The sequence below is a fragment of the Protomyctophum parallelum genome, assembly GCF_964188405.1.
Source record: "Protomyctophum parallelum genome assembly, chromosome: 3".
Lineage (NCBI taxonomy): Eukaryota > Metazoa > Chordata > Actinopteri > Myctophiformes > Myctophidae > Protomyctophum > Protomyctophum parallelum.
The window spans coordinates 5,534,773-5,558,989 of NC_139698.1; the positions used below are offsets into that span (position 1 = coordinate 5,534,773).

Consider the following 24,217-nt stretch of genomic DNA (forward strand, 5'->3'; position numbering starts at 1 on the left):
GCAAGGTGGCTTAGAACAAGCGGACATGGCAACACTGCTGCTCTTGCCTCTCATCATTCACAACACGCTGCCAACCCTGTGCTTTTAACACAGTACCATCTAGCGGCCCACACCGGAACTACACGCTGTACACTTTCTAAACAAGACAAAACTAATACATTAATGCATTAATGATGATGATGATGATGATGATGATGATGAATGATGATAAAAAGCTGATTGATTGATTGATTGATTGATCGAACGAACAAACATTGTATTAACAGTTTGCAGAATGGGTACAGTTCAAGTTAAAGTTTTTGAGCTTGTTTGTCAGTAGCCATATTCAACTTGAATCTGGAGAACCTTTTAAATCATGAGATTTGGTGTGAAGGGGGGAAAATGTACAGTCCAGTCTCTCTGTCCAGCCTACTCAAGAGGGTTTAAGAGGTTAATGACTTTTCAAAATCATGTGCTTTCTTGTGTGAGTGTAATATTTCCATGGTGTTGGCACCAATACCATTTAGCATCTTAACTAATAGACCTATTTATGAATTAGTGCAGTCATTTCCCTTGGAAAGAAATTCAAGCATAAAGCAACAATATCCACACACACACACACACACACACACACACACACACACACACACACACACACACACACACACACACACACACACACACGCACACACACGCACACACACACACACACACACACACACACACACACACAGTCACACACACACAATATATAAAGCTCACCAAACAATATAGCTGATAGTTTTTGAAAATATAGCTTTATTCATTTGAAACGTTTTAAATTGTAATCTTACACATATAAAAGATTCAAACTGGTCTTGCAGTTCCATATTATTGGGATCTTTCCTGTGAACAGAGTGGATAGGAGCAGCTTATAAAACGATTAGTGGTACAATTATACTTGTATAGATTACAGGTGTGGGCAGCTTTGACGATGGCGAGGGCCAAGATATTTCCACTCACTCCAGAGGGGCCACAGTGCATAACACTGTCGTAGCAAAAATAGCCGATCTACAAGCTCAAAATGTGTCCCGTTGCGATGCGTTTTGAGTTTGTATAGATCAGCTATCTTTGCTATATTTGAATTGAAAATGTTTGCTATTTTTGTATTGGAATCCTGAAAAGTAACCCTTTTATTGAATTTCAAATGCATTTAGTTATAGTTATGGTAACTTTATGAACTGTTAACATAACTACATCGGACACAAAAAGACAATAACATTTTAATACTAGTCATTAAGTACTAAAGTAATTAAAGCGGGTTTGGAATTGTAACGGCTGAAATTAATTCTATAATCGCATGTGGCCCCCGGGCCGCCAGTTTCCCACCCCTGAAGGTACAGTAATAACTACGCATGTAACGATATATCGCAAATAATCAATTAACATTGGGTTCAAACTGACAATTAAAATAGTGATTTAAATCGCAATTTGAATCGTGATGCAAACAGCAGAGGGGGCGTGAAAAAAAAGAAAATACAGTCATTTGTTACATATTGAAAAGAGGAAGACAATTTAAAGAGAGAAAATACTGGATTTGTGTAAAAAAAAAAAAAAAAAGATATTTGTCTGGAAAATTATTTTGCGTTTATATTTTTGTGAAAAATCGTATGGTGAACCTAGTCTCGTGATTCGAACCGTATCGTGAATTAAGAGAATCGTTACATGCCTAGTTATAACCTAACAACCAGTGGCGGACAAAAGTATTCCAACCCACAGTATTTGAGTAAGAAGTATAGATACGGACAAGATGTGTCCATGGCAAATACTTGTACCGTTTTACACACCATTATATTGATCTTACTTTGTATATTGTGTAGATATAAGTACCTATTCAAAAGGAAATGCTTTTCAAAAAAAACCAAAAAAAACCAAAACAGATTTTCCAGAAATGGAAAAAAAAAAAAAAAAGTGGTTTTCAGTTCCTAGGAAACTAGTGGAGTCAAAAGTGTAATATTTGTCTTTGAAATGTAGTGGTATCCAAAAAAATAATACAAATACTCAAGTAAAGAACAGATTCTAAAAGGTTTTTCTTTTCTTTAGTACTTTACTTGACAAGTAAATGTACTTCATTTGCGTCAATAATAAACACAACATTCATTGCATTCTAACGATGCTTAAGTGGGATTTCTTTGGAAGGTGAAGATGGCTCTCCTTCACGGGTTATGTTTACATGTACAAAAACGTAAGACAATATTTCACCTCCATCAAGGCGGAATTAATCCTTATCCGAAATTCTGAGCACGTAAATAATAGGCAAACGTTCGCTGAACAACACCGACCTATACTACTAAGCTGTGATAGTTGCGTTGTGTTGTCGCGACGCTGTTGTGAGCTTGTAAATCTGCTATTTTTCGGCTAAGAACGTTTGGTGGATTTTACTGGTTTCTCGATTTTACTGGTTTCTCGATTTGACTGGTTTCTCGATTTTACTGGTTCCTCCATTTTACTCTAACATGTACATTGTGTATAAAGGCCAGGGTTTAAAGTGGTTAAATATTACGGGCGGCTTTTATTATATTTTATAACCATGTGTCAAAGAGGTCGCAAAGAGGAGAAAGTGAAAACAATATGGCACCTTCTTCTTTGAGCCAACGCTGAAAACAACGACTCGGATCTCGTGTGTCCGATGTGTCTTTGAGTAAATTAACCTAACTAGCACACGTTGCGATCTTGTAGAACGTCTATTTTCATCTATTCATCATAGTAACAAAAAGGGGAAATTATTTCCCCCGCCATCTCTTTAAGACAGTGGTTCCCAAAGTGGGGTCCGGGGAGCCCTAGGGGTCCTTGAGGGAGTTCCAGGGTGGTCCCCAGCTAAACGATAGTTAGGAACCAAATGGACCCTTATGGGTCTGTAACTCAGAGCGTGTATAAATGGAACCCACTCTCAGAGTTAAATTAACTTTGATTTTACAATATGCATTGGGGTCCAATAGACATTAACCCATTCTGACCGGGCACCCATTTTGGTGTCGGCATCATGTTATGCTTTAGCTATTGAAAAATAGCAGATCTACAAGCTCGTAGGTCTGCTATTTTTGAAAAAAAATCGAAGAACGACTGACATTTTTAGAATCTGATCTCAGGTCAGAATGGGTTCGTCAGACCAGTGTGTGTGTCCGGCGGAAACCTCGTATGAATCTGATCTCAGGTCAGAATGGGTTAAATAGGGGCCCGTAGCCTAATTCAGGTCAGGGGGGGGGGGGGGGGGGGGTCCGCAGCCTAATGAGTATAATTTTTGGGGGTCCTTCCTTGATGTGAAACCGTTTGGGGAACCATGAGTGCTTTAGGATGACAGAGGGCAGATCCTGGTCCTCTGGCGCGGGGCGGCGGTCGCCTTGGTAACGGCATCCTTCAGGACGTCGGCCAGACATTGGCCGGGGTCCGAGGAGGAGGAGGAGGAGGAGGGGGAGGGGGGCTGACAGCACTGCCGCACCGCGGGGGACGCCGACGGCTTTCTGGACGAGCACAGGTTGCTGGACATCTTCCCCAGCTGTCGTAAACGAGGAAAAACACAAAAAAACACACAAAAATCACATCGGAAAATGACATGCAAGAAGTGTCAGCGTTAAGGCATTAATACCGGTGTTGGGTCTAATTTTATATGATCGTGATCACTGGAGACGGGCTCCATTTTCGAACTCACTAAACCCCTCATCCCTAAACCTTTTTTTTTACTATTTTGCAAAACATTTTTGAATAGTTTAAAATGGCCAGTCTACAAGCTCACAACGTGTCAATGTAGATTGGCTAGTTGGAAAATGGAGCCTAGTATCTTACACCCTCATACAAACGGGTAAAAACATATACCAAAGTGAGAGGAAAGATTACGCGCAAGAAAATATATGTACTTCTTTTTGAGCCCCTGCAGTTATTGCTATGTGGGAAAAACTCAAAGAAATGAAAACTATAATCACAGAACACAAGAGAAATAATGATAAGAAGTCTCATCATCTCTAAATAGACTGCAGCTGTGTGTCATTGCTGCCCGAAAATAGTTCATAGTTCATAAGAAACTACTCGAGAGAGAGTGCGGATATTCCTTTATCTATAATACTGTAGATCTAATTTTATAATCATATGAGTACATTAGATTCTGATTTGTGTATCATTTTAGTGTCAAACTATAATGTCGCCGTAGCTTTAGGATAAGATATTGAGATAAGAGATGACATTTCCCATGTCAAATAAGTTAATAATAACAGATAACAGAAAGAAAGCCAGCAGACAGAATAATGTTTTGAACTTACAGACGCCTCTCTAAAACAAACAAGCTGATAAACACCACCAAAAGCTGACAACCAAGACGACCAAATCAACCGTTATATTCTTGTCTTTGGTCAAGGCCGGTGACCTGTTACGCAGTGGTGGAAAAACTTGTTTTTACTTAAGTAAAAGTACCAATACTACTCTGTCCCGGATTCAAAATGTACTCGAGTAAATGTACAAAAGTATTGGCATCAAAATGTACTGAAGTACAGTACCACAAGTAGAAAGTACTAATTATGCCGACTGTCCCAATTCATGTTTTCAAACGTCTACAAATCTTTTGAGAATAGCTGATCTACAAGCTCACAATGTGTTTGTTTTTCACTGACGAAAAAAAAATAAAAAGAAATATGGTGACTAAAACTATGACTAAAATATAGTATCTATATAGAAATATATATCGTATCCAAAATAGTATACATTCCTTCAACAAATAAAAACTAGACTGCTAAAATGAATGTTAGATTCAGTAGAACAAAAATACCTTTTTTGTGCTCTCAAAATAGCAGATCTACAAGCTGAATGACTCCCCCCGTCTGACGACTGTATATAAACAGGTCGGACACAAAGACGTATCAATAAATGCTTTTCTACTCACCTTCTGACGAATACATGCAGTCCTGCTGTCTGCCGCTAGAGAGCAGCATTGAGTTACTAAGCCCTGGATAGGGAAGCCCACAGGGAACCTGCAATGGCAACAACAGTCACACAGCTGTTATGTTCTGCTTGACGTCATTATTCACCTATTCTTCATTAAGGTTAAAAAACACAGCACCGCTAAGCTATCATATAGAGCAGTGGTCCTCAAACGTTACAGAGAGAGAGAGAGAGAGAGAGAGAGAGAGAGAGAGAGAGAGAGACTTTCTCAAGTTTATGCCAAGCTGACCTCTCCTATATGGATGTATATAACTATTTTTATTCAATAATTCAAGTTTCTCATGCCGATAATATAAAGCTCCAAATGTAATTGAATGAGAGACAGAGAGCGAGAAAAGGAGTGAATGATAGAGACAGACGGTCCAGCAGAGAGAGAAAGAGAGAGAGAGGGAGGTGACTGGAGGTGAGGTGACTGGACATGTTTTATATGATTCTGTCCCTATCGGTACGTAAATCAGACGGCGCCGAGTTGGCTGAAGGCGACTTCTCAACGCTCGGCAACGGAGTTGCCGTGCAGTGAGCGCTGCGAGCTCTCGTGGCTCGCGTCACCTTTAGACGGCGCGCCTCCGTCGGTGAAACCCAGTGCAGCTTTTTCAATCAGACTGTTTTTCCCCATCACTCACTTCTTCTTCACGACCTTGTGGCTCTGACAGACGTGCGCGAGGGAGACCTCCAGTGGCGTGGTGGTGTCGGTGTCGGTGGTGGCCGGCGGCGGCAGCAGGTCGGTGACCTCATAGCCCGGGCGCGGGGCTCTGGCGTGGAAGCAGGCGTAGCGCGGCTCGCCCTCGGGCTCCGCGCAGCACGGGAAGCTCACCTTCCCCCCCTTGTCCTCCTGGCAGAACCGGTCCATCTCCTGACGCCACTGCAGACAGTGGTGGAAATAAAGTACAAAAATTGTTTATTTAAATAAGTATAAATGCACATTTAAAGGTATATTCAGTGATTTCACTCAAAAAACCTTAGGTTTTGTTTTTGGCTGTGGGACCCAGCCTTTCGTCCAATCTGGATAGAGAGCCAAAAACGAAACCTACGGTTTTTTGACCCCCAGGGGTTAACTGGGGACAGGGAGGAACTCCTTATATGGCCAGCACACTCTATAGTAGGGAGGATTATCACAACGAAACAAAAAAATAAGTGATATTTGAATTAAGTGAAATCACTGAATATACCTTTAAAATCGACAGAAATATTATTAAAAGGATACAATGATATTTAGTCCACCAAAACTATAGACTAAAATACCATGACTGAATCAAAATGTGTGGTCAGAATAAACACTGCATTTTGCTGTTGCTAAGAAAAACATCTTCTCTCATTGTCCGTGTGATTAACTGTTGCTATCAGCGTAACCTTGTTGTCCCCAGCAGGCAGCTTTGTGATTAGTGTGATTAACTAGAGAACACACAATATCCTTTCTGATACACCATCACTAAACCCGGGTACATTTTACCCAATGCAAAATATTCAATTACAAAAAAATCACTGCGACTTTTCACAAATCCTATCCCTGTCATTGTTGTTGGGCCAAATCACCAGTCTGTGTCCTCAGCGTTATACCTTGTTGTCCACACAGCTCAGCAGCTGTCATTATCGTTACCTTGTCGTCCACACCAGTGGCGCGCACAGATAGACACTAGGGGGTGCTAGAGCACCCCCTGCCCTTTTGCCAATTTTGCTCTTAAAAAGAAAAAAGAAATGTTTTTTTTTCTTTTCAAATCTTGATAAAAAAACGCTTCTACTATATTATTCAGGCCCCCCCACAACAATCTAAAGCTATGTTTCTATGTCAGTGGTTCTTCGATTTTTCAAAAATAGCAGACATACAAGCTCGTAGCGCGCCACTCGGTGGCGCGCAACGAGCTTGTAGATCTGCTATTTTTCAATAGCTATATATAGGGATGGGTATCGTTAGGATTTTTTCGAGACCGGTACCGATTCCGGTTCTGCTTATCGATTCCGGTTCTTAACGGTTCCCTATTTCGGTTCCAAAATGGTATAAAATAACTTAAATAAGAGGTCAAATGTTTATTTAACAAAAAAGCTCAATGTCAATTTGAGTATATATATAATGTACAATGAATAGTGTAACATCCTCTCCTTTATTGAGCCATTTGTGGATAATATAGTGATTATTTAAAATTAAAATTAAAATTAAAAGTATTTACCCAGGGCAATAGTGTTGTAGGCTACTTATCTTACTACTAACTACTGACAATGACAAATAAAAGCATGTCTGAGATCTGAGAGCAACACACACACACACACACACACACACACACACACACACACACACACACACACACACACACACACACACACACACACACACACACACACACACACACACACACACAAATTAGCATCGCTAATGGGGGGGGGGGCATCTCCAGCCGATAGGTGAGAACGGCTCCCCTCTCCCCCTCACTCGTGGTGGTAACAACAAGGAAGTCAACACACACACACACACACAGCAGCCTGCACTCATGCCGCCACAAAATAAATCTAAAGTGTGGTTGCATTTTAGAATATGCAAGGAGAACAAAGAACACATATGGGATGGCCCAAGTGGGGCGAAAAATCCGCGGCGAAAAATCCGCGGCGAATCACGCATGGGACAGGGGAAAAGGCCCCTGACCTCCTGGGCTCCAGGCGCGCTAATTTGAGCCGCGGTCATCCACACTTTTCTACCCCAAGAAAGAGCCTCGTCGGAAGGGTCTGAGAGCGGCGTAGACCGCGGCGCAAATTAGCGCGCCTGGAGCTCCAGGACTGATGCTTTTTTGGTGTTTTCACATCTGAGTTTCAATCGGAAGAGAAGCTTTGATTATAGGCTATTTTTTTTTTTGAGAGGTAATGCCTGCGTCAGGCAGTTGACTTGTTTTATTAAGCCTAATTATTTGTGCGTCACTGCTTTCATGAAGGCTGCAACAGTTGTTGCTTCAATGCTTATCGTTTTAAATAAATGAGACCCGCCTCTGCAAGCCACAAGCCCACAACGCGTCGCTGATGCAACGCGTGAACGCGGTGTAGGCTTGTAGATCAGCTCTGTTCCCTGCGCTTCTATTAAAAGGGTAGAAAAGAAATAAATAGCGTGTGACCGCGTGTCTGTGAGAACCGATAGAGAGAACCGAAATTGAATTATTGTAATGGGTACCCGGTACCCAGGCACGTTCGGTTCGGTACATACTTGGTCCCGAGTTTCGGGACCCACCCCTAGCTATAAAGCACCAAAATGGGTTCCCGCCCCCAAAATGCGCTGCAACAAGGTGCCCTTTTTTTTCTCACTTGAGCACCACCTGCCCCTCTAAATGTCTGTGCACGCCACTGGTCGTCCAACACAGCTGAGCAGCTGTCCGTATCGTTACCTTGTCGTCCACACAGCTGAGCAGCTGTCCGTATCGTTACCTTGTCGTCCACACAGCTGAGCAGCTGTCCGTATCGTTACCTTGTCGTCCACACAGCTGAGCAGCTGTCCGTATCGTTACCTTGTCGTCCACACAGCTGAGCAGCTGTCCCGTATCGTTACCTTGTCGTCCACACAGCTGAGCAGCTGTCCGTATCGTTACCTTGTCGTCCACACAGCCCAGCAGCTGTCCGTATCGTTACCTTGTCGTCCACACAGCCCAGCAGCCGTCCCTTCCCCTTGCAGCACTGCTTGAAGGCGCGCTCCAGGCGGTTGACGGTCTTGGCCTGCCGCGCCAGCCAGCCGTAGCCGCGGCGCGGCAGGCACTTGAGGTCGTAGCGGGGGCGGAGCTTGCGGTAGCGGCACAGCGGCTGGACGTCGGCGGCGGCGGGGCGGCCCGGCGGGAAGTTGATGTCCACGTTCTCGGCGGGCGGAGGGGGGAGGGGCCTCTTGTTGGGCTTCTTCTTCCTCCCTCGGACGCCGCCGGGCTTCATCTCAGACCTGGACAGAAACTACATGGTTGTAGTCTTTTTTTTCTTTTGTTTTATATATATATATGTATATACGATATACGATTTTGCAACCCCATTTTTTCACCCAGTGTCAATTATCTAATGTAATCAATTTACAATTTACAATTTAGGCATTTAGCAGACGCTCTTAATCCAGAGCGACTTACATTTAAGCAAGAACAAAAGCATGGGAATAGGCCCAGGCCGTAGCGTAACGGTCTGGGCACCGGACTGGTAATCCAGTCGCAGTGTGCCGAAAAAAAAAAGCATGGGAATACATCACATAAAAAGCATTTATCATGAAACATGCGTAAGCTAAGAGAGTAACAGTGGAATATCTATATGATGAAACTATACATACACTATACATAATAAACTATACATATTAATCCTGGGCTCTACACTCCCTCCGCCAAACTAGGGAGAGCAACGGACTGGCCTCATGCTTTCTTTCACTGCATGAGGAGTCCAAGCCACTTCTTTACACCTGACAGGGGGAGGGGGATATTTCCCTGGTTAGACGTAGCGTGTGAAAGGAACGTGTTATTTCCAACCAGTTCCTTTCCCCTCCATCAGGCGCTCCGGCCGCGGTTTGAACATTGACCCATGTGTATGTGTGTCTGTGCGAGTGTGAAGCAGGGCATCCCTGAATACACTACGGTGTATCTCGACAACACTGCAAATAAGGGCAACCTCAATGTCTTTCTACAATAAATAAAAGGTTTGAATTAAGCATTTTGATCTCAGCCAAGTTTACAGTACCTCTTACAGGAGGCGGGGTTGAAGGGGGGGACCAGGCCGGGCGGTGGGGTGGGGAGCATGTCGACGGGGTTGGGGACCTCCAGGACGGGCAGGTAGTCGGGGTTGGGGGCTTCGCTCTGGAAGCAGGCCGGCCGGTCGCTGACAGGCCTCTTGCAGCAGCGGTGGACCTTGTCCTTCACCGATGTCTCCTCTTTACAGAAAGACACGAGAGTCGCCTCCCACTGCAACCACATCAACAACAACAACAACAACAAGGTCAAGGTTCAAGGTTAGCTTTATTGTCCCTTGCAGGAAATTGGTTTGCAGCCAGATCATAGTAAAAATACACACAACAACAACAACATTCAATACAGGACTAAGAACAGGCCACTAGAGACAGAGAATTCATGACAAACAGTAGTAGCAAAGTCAGCAAAAAGTGCATTAGTGGGCAGTATGTGCAAAGGGGGCAAGAATAAAGCGCTATTTGCTGTTCAGCAGTTGAATAGCAGCTGGGACAAAGGATAGTTTGAACCGATTGGTCTTTGTGGCGGCGGGCACCCTCAGCCGACGACCTGAGGGCAACAGTTCAAACTCAGACCGAAGTGGGTGATCCGATACCTCCAGGAGGGAGGAGGTTCTCTTAAGCCTCTGCCTCTTGTACAGATCTATAAGTTGGGCTTTGGGTTCTCCCAGAAATTTTACTAACATCTATGAGAGTTTGTCTTCTCACCGATTCAAGAAGGTTCTCTGAACCACCAAATACATCCCACATACGGTCTGCCAAATTAACCTGCATGGGTCCATTCGATATTTTCCCCTGGAGGTTTATACCGTTTTGTGACGTTTACTATTGTGATAATAATTATGTTCTGCTGTTTTCTTTTCACACCAGACAGTGGCCTTGTGGTTAGAGTGTCTGCCCTGAAACTGGGAGGTCGGGGGTTCGATCCCCGGCCGGGTCATACCAAAGACTGTAAAAAATGGGACCCAATGCCTCCCTGCTTGGCACTCAGCATCAATGGGTTGGACCCAATGCCTCCCTGCTTGGCACTCAGCATCAAAGGGTTGGACCCAATGCCTCCCTGCTTGGCACTCAGCATCAAAGGGTTGGACCCAATGCCTCCCTGCTTGGCACTCAGCATCAATGGGTTGGATCGGGGGGGGTCAAATCTACTAATCAAATGATTCCCGAGCGCGTAACGGCTGCAGCTCACCGCTCCGAGAGATGGGTGAAATGCGGAGAACAAATGTCACTGCGGTGACGCGTGTGACAAATCATATATGACTTTGACTTTTCTTGTTATATTGTACTTTTTTCTCTCTGTATGAATGGTTTGTCTAATGGTTTATTTGCAATAGATCTGCATATATCTGCAATCTGCAAGGTTGATGTAGTTTTTATCCTACAAATGTACAAGTATTCCTGGAGAATGCCACTTCTCAAGGCCCTGGAGGGTTTTCTCCTACTATTCAGTTTTATTGAGTTTGACAACTTTAGTTTTTTTCATGTTTTAGGTTGTTATTAGAGAAACTAAAAGGTGAGTGTTCATTTTCTTTCATTTGCTGCTTTCTTTCGTTTTGGGGATTTTAGCAGTTTTTGACAGGGGGGCGGGGGCATTCGAGCATTGGGCTAAATATGTATTTTTTTACAAAATATTATAGCGATTTATTATTTTATTATTTACTATAGTCCTAATAAACCCCAAGAAATTACATCTGGCCACAAAAGATCACAGGATCTATTGAATGTGACAAACTGACATATTGAGCCTATACACACAGTATAAGCCTTCCCCCAGTAGGCTACCTTCACATTCAGTAGATCCTGTGATCTTCTGTGGCCAGATGTAATTTCCTGGGGTTTATTAGGACTATAGTAAATAATAAATAAATAAATCACCATCACATTTGCTAAAAAAAAATACATATTTAGCCCCATGCTCGAATGCCCCCGCCGCCCCCCCCTGTCAAAAACTGCTAAAATCCCCAAAACGAAAGAAAGCAGCAAATGAAAGAAAGTGAACACTCACCTTTTAGTTTCTCTAATAACAACCTAAAACATGAACCTTGGTTGAAAAAAACTAAAGTTGTCCTTTAAATGCATTATAAGTGCCCTCTATAACTAAAATTAATACTATATAATAATTATGCATACATACATAATACAGTATTAGTCAGGGATCCTTTCAAGGCGTCGTTAGGGGAACTAAATGGAGCTTTTGGGAGGATGACCTCATATATGAATCCTAATCTTGGTGCAGTAAACGGATCAGAAATGTACAGTGGCTTTAAAAACAAAAAGTAAAAATGTAAACATCAACGTTAACGTGACATCATGTCATGTCAGTGCAGTCGGTGGCGCCACAACAGGGATAATGTGATCTCGAGAAAATATGCAAACAATCTGCCAAAGTTTCAACTCCCTTTCACCTTTCACCTTTCACCTTTCCGGGTGAAAGGTTTAACCCATTTTGGTGTCGGGAACCCCTTTTGGTGTTTTAAACATTGTTATAATTTAGCTATTGAAAAATAGCAGATCTACAAGCTCATAGCGCGCCACCGAGTGGCGCGCTACGAGCTTGTAGGTCTGCTATTTTTGAAAAATCGAAGAACGACTGACATAGAAACATAGCTTTTTTTCAGAAAACTGTCAGGATGTAGAAGACATTTTTTAGAATCTGATCTCAGGCCTGAAAGGTTTAGACTTTAGGCTGAAGTGGGGCTGTTTCAGGCGTCTCTAGATCACGTCAAGGCCTGCATGTTGTGTCTGGAATCTGGATCCTATCTGATCAGAGATCAGCACTCAGCTTCCATGTTGGTGTCAACAAACATGAGTCCCCCCCCCCGTGTCATGAGGGGACACAGTGGCATTCCAACCTCAACAGTGGCATTCCGACTATACGTGGCACAACAGTTAAAACTCCCCCGTGGCTTTCCCCGTGAGATTAGGTTTGTAAGTACGGTGTCTCACCCTACAACTCACCATGCTAGCAGAAGTCAAATGAGTCCCCCGTGTCATGCAATGTTTTTTTCACCCTAGCATGTGTTTGGTCTGACGTACATTAGCTAATTTTGACCTGAGATCAGATTATAAAAATGTCTTATAATAATAATATATACAATTTATATAGCGCTTTTCTGGGTACCCAAAGTCGCTTTACAGAAAGAAGTTCAGACATATTTATTAGAAAACTATTAAAAAAGGTTTAAAAGGTTAAAAACTAGAAATCAAAATCGGGACAAACAAGAAGGGTGTGTGTGTGTGTGTGTGTGGGGGGGGGGGGTTATGTAGGGAAAGCCAGTTTGAAAAGGTGGGTTTTGAGTGTGCTTTTGAACATTTCGAGGGTGGGGGCAGCTCTGATGTGAGTTGGGAGTGAGTTCCAGAGAAAAGGGGCAGCCACTGCGAAGGTCTTCTACATCCTGACAGTTTTCATGAAAAAGCTAATGTTTCTATGTCAGTCGTTCTTCGATTTTTAAAAAATAGCAGACCTACAAGCTCATAGCGCGCCACTCGGTGGCGCGCTATGAGCTTGTAGATCTGCTATTTTTCAAATAGCTAAAGCATGACATGATGCTAAACCTATAACCTCACAGGAGGCCACGGCGGGTTAGTTGCAACCGGCAGCGCATGTCGGAGCAACTAACGTATCTGTGCAGCCCCAGACGCACACATATGAGTCCCCCCTTCCCCCATGTCATAACTCAACATGCTAGCAGACTGCTAACCTGATATAGTACTGCAGCATGCATGGATAAATAAAAAGGTCCATGAATGAAACCTAAATAGGCATATACTAGCCTCGGTCCCAGGCTTACTTATCTGCGAAAAGAAAAGCCTGGTCACAACCTAAGGCAGAGAAGCTATCGGCGGTTGTATCCTCCGGAACAGCCGTCAAATGTATTTCCCCCGGATACGATATTTTCCCGACCAATCACAACACTTGTTTCATTCGCGGAGAATGTAAACTGATTTGTAAAGCATCAACGATTTCACTTCCGCTAAAATCCCGCAACTTCCGCTGATAGTCTTTTCAGCTTAGGTCTTGCCCAGGGTGGGCATATGCATGGTTCTGTCGTTTGTTTTCCAGTTCACGTTAAAAACGACAGCAGATTAAAAACATGGCCGGGTAGGTAGCACGTGTCTGTCTGTCTGCACGTCTATAGAGCGTCGCAGTCCCTCCCCCTTTCAGAACAACGAGTGGCCCAGGAAATGCTTCTCCATTCATTTTCTCCATAGGCTTCTCCTAAAGTATTTATTTAAAGACGGTTACGCCGCGGACAAAGCCAACTCGGATCGTGACAAATCATGACAATGAACACAATGTTTTGGGGCCGATCAAATTATTTATAAGAAGAAAAACAACAAAAAAAGGTGTTGTAACCTGCCGTTTTTTCTACTTTCTAATTATTTGTTTGGCCCAAAACATTGTGTTCATTGTCATGATTTGTCACGACAAAGAGTTGTCTTTGTCCGCGGCGTAAACGTCTTTAAATAAATACTTTCTGAAAAGTCTATGAGGAAAATGAACGGCGATTTATTTTCCGGGTCTCTCGAGGGGGGCGGGACTGCGACGCTCTATTCTCGGGGCGTGTAATTCTGCCAATAATCATTATTCTTCGAGACACACATCCGGCAGAAAATCCCCCCCAAAAAATAGCAAAATAAAAAAAGGAAAAAAAGAAGAAGAAGAATAATGAGGAGGTGACTGACCGCCTGGTTGGCGCAGCAGAGGGTCACCCCCTCCCCCTAACGTCTGGTTAAAACAATAAGAAGGGCCCAGGCCGTAGCGTAACGGTCTGGGCACCGGACTGGTAATCCAGTCGCAGTGTGCCGCGGGTTCGACTCCCGGACCCGACACGGCCTTTACTGCATGTCATCCCCCCATCTCTCTCCCGTTTCCTGTCAGCCTACTGTCTGTCCCTTCAAAAATCAATAAAAGGCGTAAGCCGCAAAAAAATATCTTAAAAAAAAAAAAAAAAAAACAATAAGAAGAAGAACTAGGAGGTGACTGACCGCCTGGTTGGCGCAGCAGAGGGTCACCCCCTCCCCCTAACGTCTGGTTAAAACAATAAGAAGAAGAATGAGGAGGTGACTGACCGCCTGGTTGGCGCAGCAGAGGGTCACCCCCTCCCCCTAACGTCTGGTTAAAACAATAAGAAGAAGAATGAGGAGGTGACTGACCGCCTGGTTGGCGCAGCAGAGGGTCACCCCCTCCCCCTAACGTCTGGTTAAAACAATAAGAAGAAGAATTAACTGACCGCCTGGTTGGCGCAGCACAGCGTCACTCCCTCCCCCCACGTCTGGTTGCCGCGGCAGCAGTCGGCGAACGCCGCCTCGGCGCGGTTGACGGCCGCGGCCCGCCGCCGCAGCTGTCCGTAGCCCGACGGCGGGAAGTAGCCCGGCTGCGCGTAGCGCGGGCGCCGCTCGCCGTGGAGACAGAGGGCCGCCAGGTTGTCGGGGCCGGGTCTGGCGGGCGGGAACGCCACCTTGTACCGGTCCCTCTCAGCCTGAGGGACCAGGAAGGCCGGGCGACCTGGGGAGGAGAAGGAGGAGGGGCCGGTTCAGAGGGTTTGTTCAGAGAGCTTAATCAGACCAGTGTGTGTCCAGTGGAAACCTGGCATGAATCTGATCTCAGGTCAGAATGGGTTAAAAATAAATAGCAGACCTACAAGCTCATAGCGCGCCACTCGGTGGCGCGCTATGAGCTTGTAGATCTGCTATTTTCCAATAGCTAAATTATAACATAATGTTTAAAACACCAAAAGGGGTTCCCGCTCAAAATGGGTTATTGTCCCTATCCGATCACGTGATCCGAAATCACGTCATTTTCAAAATGATCAGAATCGGATCGGGAGAAAATAAAACGTGACGGCCGGACATTCCCTAGTATCAATATTATATCCAAATCATGATATTAGACTGGGTATTGTCTTCAGGAGCAAAGAAACGTGATAAGTATAGGGATGTCCATAATAATAGTATAAATATTAAGAGACATCACAGAGTGCTGCTGCACAGAAAATAACACATTAGAAACTAACTAGAAACTATAAGCAAGGAAAACTAATCACAAAGAATGAAGGACATCTAACGGCTTAGAGAGGAAAGGACCTCCAAATGTATACTGTTGGAAAACAGATTTGAGTACGGTGCAAACTATGGAGGGGATTAGGCTCCAAGTAGTTAAACTGAAGAGATGTCGATAAATTCCAAATATTATCTAAGTATAAGTACAGACAATAGTAATAATAATAATAAAACTTTATTTGTATAGCACCTTTCATGACATCAAATGCAGCTCAAAGTGCTTTACAGAACAATGGAGAATAAAAGAAAAGCAAGGCAACGACATTAAAAAACAAGCAGTAATGCAATACAGTGAGGACATGAATAACAAAAAATATAAGATCACTTAAAAGCAATGTTGTAGAAGTGGGTCTTGAGCTGAGCTTTAAAAATGTCTACAGAGGCTGCCTGACGAAGGTACAGAGGGAGCTTGTTCCATGCCGATGGCCCGTAGAAGCAAAAAGCTGCTTCCCCGTATTTTTTAGTTGCCATTTTTTTAGGCAAAGCGAGCAGGCCAGCAGTGGAAGACATTAGCGGGCGGTTTGGGACATATTTAGGCAGGCAGTCATGTAGGTAGGAAGGTGCGAGACCATTGAGGGCTTTATAGACAAGTAAAATAATTTTAAAATCAATCCTAAAAACAACCGGAAGCCAGTGCAGTGAAGCTAAAACTGGAGTAATATGTTCTCTCATCTTAGTTCTAGTTAAAACTCTGGCTGCTGCATTTTGGACAAGTTGTAATCTGTCAGTTGTTTTCTTAGGCAGTCCTGAAAAAAGTGCATTGCAGTAATCAAGCCGAGAAAAAACAAAGGCGTGGATTAGCGTTTTTGCATCGTCCAAAGACACATAGGCTCTGATTCGTGCAATATTTCTAAGGTGAAAAAAGGCAATCTTGGTAACATGATTAATGTGTGAATTAGGCGATCTACAAGTACGCAATATGTTGTGACCTGACAGTGGAAATATATTATGTATCTCCTGTAAATGTATTATGTTGGAACACATATAGTGCACATTGCTATCCGTTTTGTACAGTTATGTATTGTTGTTGTTGTGATGTCAATCATTTCATGTCAGGTTGTTTAGTTTGTTGTTTTTGTGTGTTGATTTAGGACCGCAATGGAAATAAGCCGAAAGGCTTTCTTTTGTGTTCATCCTCTGTGATGATCGCCTGTAGGTCGGAAAGTGCTCTGTGCTCTTTTTATGTCACCAAAATCAATCAGTCAATCAGACAGACAGATGGAGTTCGTTCAGGCTGTGGCGTACGTGCACTGCAGTCACACATGCACACTCTCATTCGCTAGTAGTCGCATTCACACACACACACACACACACACACACACACACACACACACACACTAAGGCTGTACCCTAGCCCTTATTTTAGGACTCGAACTTCGGCAAGGAATTTCCGAGTGAACATTCGGACCATTTGTTTCTAATTCATTAAAAAAATAACCGTCTCGATCAGAGCGCACAGCGCGTCTCCCCCGCTGTGTCACTCTCTCGGTTCTGCACTGCTGTACTGGAGAAGTATATAGCACTTTCGGTCGAGGGCAGCTCAACACAGCGCAGCGAGAGAGAGAGAGAGAGAACGAACCTTTTTCTCAAATTGTGCGATGGTGGGAGAGGCCCCGAGAGTTCTCCCTGAAAAATGTCTAATATTGCAGCCCGTTCCATCGCTGTTGCTGCGGTCGGTTTGGGGCCGGGGGCCGCCCAGGGGGGCCTCCGACGGCCGCGCGTCGCTTCCTCCTCCCAACCGGCGTCACTTTTTCATCCTCCCGTTAAGCGACGCCCGGCCGTCCCGTCGTGGGGCCCCCTGTTTTCCCCCCCTGAGCAGCACAGTGTCGTGCAGGCGTGCACTGCAGAATTAGAGCAGATCTACAAGCTCACAACGCTGCGCAGCACGACGCGTTGTGAGCTTGTAGATCGGCCGCGCCCGCCGCGCAACGCAGTCGAATTATACACAGTACACACAATGGATGGAAAGTTGGAAACCAAACATAAACAAGCTGGACTGGACACATGTATGTAGTTGAGTGCACTGCACAGCCGCTTTCCCTCACAAACAAAACCACTCGTGTGTGTGTGTGTGTGTGTGTGTGTGTGTGTGTGTGTGTGTGTGTGTTGCTGATTGGCTGATTGGCTGCAGGGAGTGCAGGCCATCACCAAATGAATGTGCACAGGGGATTTTGGAGAGGGACAGCACAAGGAGATAGACATAACTTCTGACAGGAATGCACTAGAAACTTACTTTTTTTGACATGCTCATAGTCATATCACATTCTCGCCGAGATATATTTTCGAGTTAATAAAAAAATATATATTTTTTTATTTTTATTAAAAAAACAAAAGAAACGAATGGTTCAAACCCCTTAATTAAGATTCGAATGCCAACCCTAACGAGCGAACATTTGAACCTTGAATGTTTGGGGACAGCTTTAACACACACACACACAAGACAAGACAATGTTAAAAGTGACACGAAAACAGAATCCGTCAAATCGATGATCGATCGTACTCACGTCCTCTTGGTGCGAAACGAGCGACCAAATCCACCTGGGCCGGATCCGTGTTCACTGACGGAGAGAAGAGCAATGATACGATCATATATTTTATATAATACCATGATTTATTAACCCATTCTGACCTGAGATCAGTTTAATACGAGGTTTCCACTGGACACACACTGGTCTGATTAACCCATTCTGACCTGAGATCAGATTCTAAAAATGTCAGTCGTTCTTCGATTTCTCAAAAATACAAGACCTACAAGCTCATAGCGCGCCACTCGGTGGTGCGCTATGAGCTTGTAGGTCTGCTATTTTTCAAAAGCTAAAGCATAACATGATGCTAACGCCAAATTGGGTTCCCGTTCAGAATGGGTTAACACGTTAAGTATGCATGTAACGACTCACTCAGCTCACGAAACGATTGGAATCACGACGCTAGGTTCACCACCATACGATTTCACTATTTATTTACACATAATACCAGACACAAAATGACAGAAAGAATATTCTTTTTTTGTCCATTATTTCCAATTTCCATATTCCATATTCCGTATCATTTCAGGGGTCCTTGACATGAAAACGTTGGGAACCACTTCCTTAGTGTGTGTGTGTGTGTGTGTGTGTGTGTGTGTGTGTGCGTGTGTGTGTGTGCGCGGCTGCGCTCACGTGTGCATGTGTGCGCGCGTGTTTGACACATACATCTCTCTCTCTCTCTCTCTCTCTCTAACTCGACAAAATGGATTACTTGAATGGACAGTACGTACTCTTGATTATGTTATGTATGATATTTACTTTTGTTTAATCAGACCAGTGTGTGTCCAGTGGAAACCTTGTATGAATCTGATCTCAGGTCAGAATGGGTTAATCAGACACAGTGTGTGTCCGGTGGAAAGCTCGTATGAATCTGATCTCAGGTCAGAATGGGTTAATATGTTGGTGTCAGCGTGTTGGCGCAGGAAATATATATTGTACTGTCAAATTGTGTCTGAATAATCCCGTAAGGGATGGGCTGCAAAAGGCAGTCAAGACACGTAAATAAATAAAATCATTCATTCATTCATTCATACATACATACATACATACATACATACACATACATACAAGACACAGACACTGTGTCATGGTGCTCTGTGTGGACGTTCCCATGAAGTGGACAGCACAGCCGTGACTAACAATAATGACAGCTTCCACCACAGTACAGTAGTTACAGTAAGGTGTCCACAGCTCCCCATAATGTGTCATTATGTCCTTCCTAATAATAATAGCACGCCCAGTCTATGACGTTGGCAGAGGTCTCAAATATGAGCCTTAACCCATTTACACCTGAGTTAAAAACATTCACTTTGAAAGAATAATATATTCAAAGATTTGTGCCACATTTTTTACGATTGTTCAAAAATAGCAGACCTACAAGCTCGTAGCGCGCCACTCGGTGGCGCGCTACGAGCTTGTAGGTCTGCTATTTTTCAATAGCTAAATTATAACATAATGTTTAAAGGAATATCTAAACTGTATCGACTGCAGCGTTAATTTCGTCGTCTTAAAACAAAAGTGTTCGTCGGCTACCTTTTTTTTTCACTGGAGGAAAACGAAATAAAAACTAAGCTATGATGACAAAAACTGAGACTAAAACATGTATAGATAATTGCATTGACAAATCTAAAATGTTAGGGGGGGACTATAGTGGAGAAGAGATCCAGTAGAACTAAACAGACAAGTCCTTTTATGTTTGGTTGGTGTGCATACAGTGTTAACATGATGGCACGCCGCGGTGGTAAGCGGCTCACCGCTCACCCAAACACATCTCTCTTGTTTTTTGCCAACCACCGTTTCGGTGGTCCCTTTATTATCACCTAAAACTGGAGTATGAATAGGCCTTAAGATCTTGGATCAGTCTTGTAGTTTAAGGACCATACCAGGGTACATTACTGAGGACAGTTCTCCATAGACATCATCATTTTTCGACCGCGGGCTAGATCATGGATTTCACGATGCTACGCCTGGACTTCCCCGTCCTTCATTGCCACCCCCAGTTCCTGCTTACTAAATACTGATGCATGTGTCCCTATAGCGATGACATCAGGGGAACGACAGTTGTCTACCTCTGGTCTGCTTTGAGGCAGGACTCCAGAGAAGGGAAGATATAACCTAATTTTTTCTTTTTTTTTTTTTTTTTTAAGAAATTTTTTTGTGGCTTACGCCTTTATTGATTTTTTAAGGGATAGAAAGTAGGCTGACAGGAAACGGGAGAGAGATGGGGGGATGACATGCGGTAAAGGCCGTGTCGGGTCCGGGAGTCGAACCCGCGGCACACTGCGACTGGATTACCAGTCCGGTGCCCAGACCGTTACGCTACGGCCTGGGCCAAGATATAACCTCATTGTCAGCTCTGTAGCAGTGAGCAGCAAGCTGTGTTCTTTTCTAGATCGGACTAGTGAAGAAACACGGGGAAGGTTGCCAACGCAGGGAAACTGGAAGTACCCTCACTAAAAACGCCGGGACAGCGCTCCACACGTCCCAAACTCTTCTCCCTTCTGGCTCCAAAACTGTGGAATGCACTTCCCATTGCAGTCAGAACTGCAGCATCACTCCTAATCTTCCGCCGTAGCCTGAAAACCCACCTTTTCAGACTCCATCATGGCCCATAGCACTTACCCTAACCCCTTAGATAGCATTTCTGTTGGCTTAGATAGCATTTGACACAGACTTATAGCATGTTATGTAGACAGCACTATAATTGTATTGTATATAGTCACAGCACGCCATAGTACATATGTATAGCATAGTAGTAAATATGTATAGTTTATATGTATAGTGTATGTATAGTTTCATTATATAGATATTCCACTGTTACTTTCTTAGCTTACGCATGTTTCATGATAAATGCTTTTATGTGATGTATTCCCATGCTTTTGTTCTTGCTTAAATGTAAGTCGCTCTGGATTAAGAGCGTCTGCTAAATGCCTAAATTGTAAATTGTAATATTAGAGTTAAGTCGATCAGGGTGTCTCTTCCGAGAGAGATTTTGTGCTCTCATTAGAAGGCGGGTGTAAAGGTGCCATCCAGCCGTTTCTCTAGTTTCTTTGAGAGTGTCCATGTCTCGGAGCCATAGAGAAGAATCGGCTCAACGGTCGTCCTAAATATTTTTTTATTTGAACCTTTCAATAAAGATGACCAGATCTTATGCATGTCATTGCAGGCTGACCAGGCCATACCCTTCCTGGTTTGAAAGTCCTTTTGGGAAGAAGATATACAGTATATATGAATCATACGTGAACTTTCTCCATAGTAAACAGACACCTACTGTACTGTACTGTACTGTACTGTACTGTACTGTACTGTACTGTACTGTACTGTACTGTACTGTACTGTACTGTACTGTACTGTACTGTACTGTACTGTACCTGCTTCTTGTTTGAAGAGCTCTGTCAGGGAGACTTCTCTCTGCATGAGGTCAGGTTCTTCCATCTCTGGAGGACACACACACACACACACACACACACACACACACACACACACACACACACACACACACACACACACACACACACACACACACACACACACACACACACACACACACACACAATTATTGAGACCTAGAAACGTGGCGCAAATGTTTAATATATAATATTCATTGAGAGTGAACGTTTAACTCAAATCTTTGTTTCTGGGGGAGGGTCCCTGGAACAACATATATTCAGATGGTGGTCCGTGGCATGTGATTTTGGGGGTAAACAGTTTGAGAATCACTGATATAGAAACATAGTTTTTTTTCCAGAAAACTTTCATGATTAGAAGACATTTTGTAGAATCTGGTCTCAGGTCTTAATTTGGTTAACCCATTCTGGGAAGGAACCCATTTTGGTGTTAGCATTATGTTATGCTTTAGCTATTGAAGAATAGCAGATCTACAAGCTCATAGCGCGCCACCGAGTGGCGCGCTACGAGCTTGTAGGTCTGTTATTTTAGAAAAATCGACTGACATAGAAACATAGCTTTTTCAGAAAACTTTCATGACTAGAAGACATTTTGTAGAATCTGATCCCAGGTCAGAATTCGGTTAAGGGAGAGATTAGGCTTGAGGCCGCAACATGTTTATGGGCTTGTTGGTCTGCTATACTTTCACCGGCGCGCAACGGAGTATGAATGAGGCATACTTCTAAATCTAACCCTGCCTAACCCCTAAAGCTATAATCTATCTATCTATCTATCTATCTATCTATCTATCTATCTATCTATCTATCTATCTATATCTATCTGAGTATGAATATCTATCTATCTATCTATCTATCTGAGTATGAATGAGGCATACTTCTAAATCTAACCCTGCCTAACCCCTAAAGCTATAATCTATAAATGTCTGCCTCTAATCCTAAAACACAACTAAAACACTTCCTAATTTGTAGGCTAAACCTTTTACTATAATTTTGGGAACATTTAAAGCTAACAAGTACAGTAACACACACACGCACAAGCACACACACACTTACCTGACTGTTCTAAGAGCTCTGTGAGGGAGATCTCTCTCTGCATCATGTCATCTTCCTCTGAAAGATTTACATTGTGTTAAACTGATTGAAATGCATACTGTAATGTATATCTGAACTACGCACACACACACACACACACACACACACACACACACACGCACGCACGCATGCACGCGCACACACACACACACACACACACACACACACACACACACACACACACACACACACACACACACACACACACACACACACACACACACACACACACACACACACACACACACACACACACCTTGCATGAGCTGAGCGATGTCGACTTCAAACTGCCCCATCGCAGCTTCATCTAGCGGACAGACAGACAGACAGACACATAATCAGACAGACAGACAGACAGACAGACAGACAGACAGACAGACAGACAGACAGACAGACAGACAGACAGACAGACAGACAGACAGACAGACAGACACATAATCAGACAGACACATAATCAGACAGACAGACAGACAGACAGACAGACAGACAGACACATAATCACAGACAGACACATAATCAGACAGACAGACAGACAGACAGACAGACAGACAGACACATAATCACAGACAGACACATAATCAGACAGACAGACAGACAGACAGACAGACAGACAGACAGACAGACAGACAGACAGACAGACAGACAGACACATAATCACAGACAGACAGACACATAATCAGACAGACAGACAGACAGACAGACAGACACATAATCACAGACAGACAGATAATCAGACAGACAGACAGACAGACAGACAGACAGACAGACAGACAGACAGACAGACAGACACATAATCAGACAGACACATAATCAGACAGACAGACAGACAGACAGACAGGCAGACAGACAGACACATAATCAGACAGACAGACAGACAGACAGACACATAATCAGACAGACACATAATCAGACAGACAGACAGAGACCAATTAAACTAGCTCTGGTCCATAGCTCTAATGCGTATGCAGCGCATTAGAGCTATATATGGACCAGGGGTTAACAAACATTCCACATGATTTATCGAGTGAAAGAGTTCTTAGTTCTATGCGTCAAAACAAACCCTCCCATAAATGAAGTTGTTGTGCGTATAGCCTATATTAATTTATCCACCCACACATTAGCCTATGCATTAAAAACAAAATAATATTGATTCAGTGACAGAAATATGATAGGCTACAATTAAACGTATATGAGCTTCATGTGTGTATTTGCAGACGGGGAATAATATGCGCATGTTTAATTAGTGTGTTTACTTTGTGTGCAGACAACTAGGCTACAACAACAACAACAACAACAACAACAACAATAACAACAATAACGCACGAACGGGTTCGACTTTTTAAGTGTCCCAAAACAACGGCCAAAACGTAGCAGATCTACAAGCTTGCAGATCTGCTACTTTCTTTGGCGAAGAGATTCGATCGGTGCAACTCTATAGGTTATGAGGGTTTAACTTTAAGTGTGTTTAGTTTAAAACAGCGTACGAACTACGAATTCAGTCT

At 43.5% G+C, this 24,217-nt stretch overlaps 1 protein-coding gene across 2 annotated transcripts in view; it reads right to left on the reverse strand.

The window, feature by feature from the left end:
• Positions 1 to 754: 754 nt before the first annotated feature.
• The window catches only part of LOC310855781 (extracellular matrix protein 1-like), a 23,940-nt gene continuing 477 nt past the window's right edge, over positions 755 to 24,217 (reverse strand). The window contains exons 2-11 of one of the 2 annotated variants that reach the window (XM_083760923.1): positions 22,972 to 23,022; positions 22,677 to 22,733; positions 21,588 to 21,653; positions 18,196 to 18,249; positions 14,863 to 15,137; positions 9,622 to 9,842; positions 8,551 to 8,848; positions 5,571 to 5,809; positions 4,889 to 4,976; positions 755 to 3,514 (exon numbers count right to left, since the gene is read on the reverse strand). In XM_083760923.1, the coding sequence (XP_083617049.1) occupies positions 3,308 to 3,514; positions 4,889 to 4,976; positions 5,571 to 5,809; positions 8,551 to 8,848; positions 9,622 to 9,842; positions 14,863 to 15,137; positions 18,196 to 18,249; positions 21,588 to 21,653; positions 22,677 to 22,733; positions 22,972 to 23,022 (1,556 nt within the window). In that variant the 3' untranslated portion in view covers positions 755 to 3,307. The remainder of the gene's footprint in view (positions 3,515 to 4,888; positions 4,977 to 5,570; positions 5,810 to 8,550; positions 8,849 to 9,621; positions 9,843 to 14,862; positions 15,138 to 18,195; positions 18,250 to 21,587; positions 21,654 to 22,676; positions 22,734 to 22,971; positions 23,023 to 24,217) is intronic. The other variant, XM_083760924.1, reaches the window with a different exon arrangement.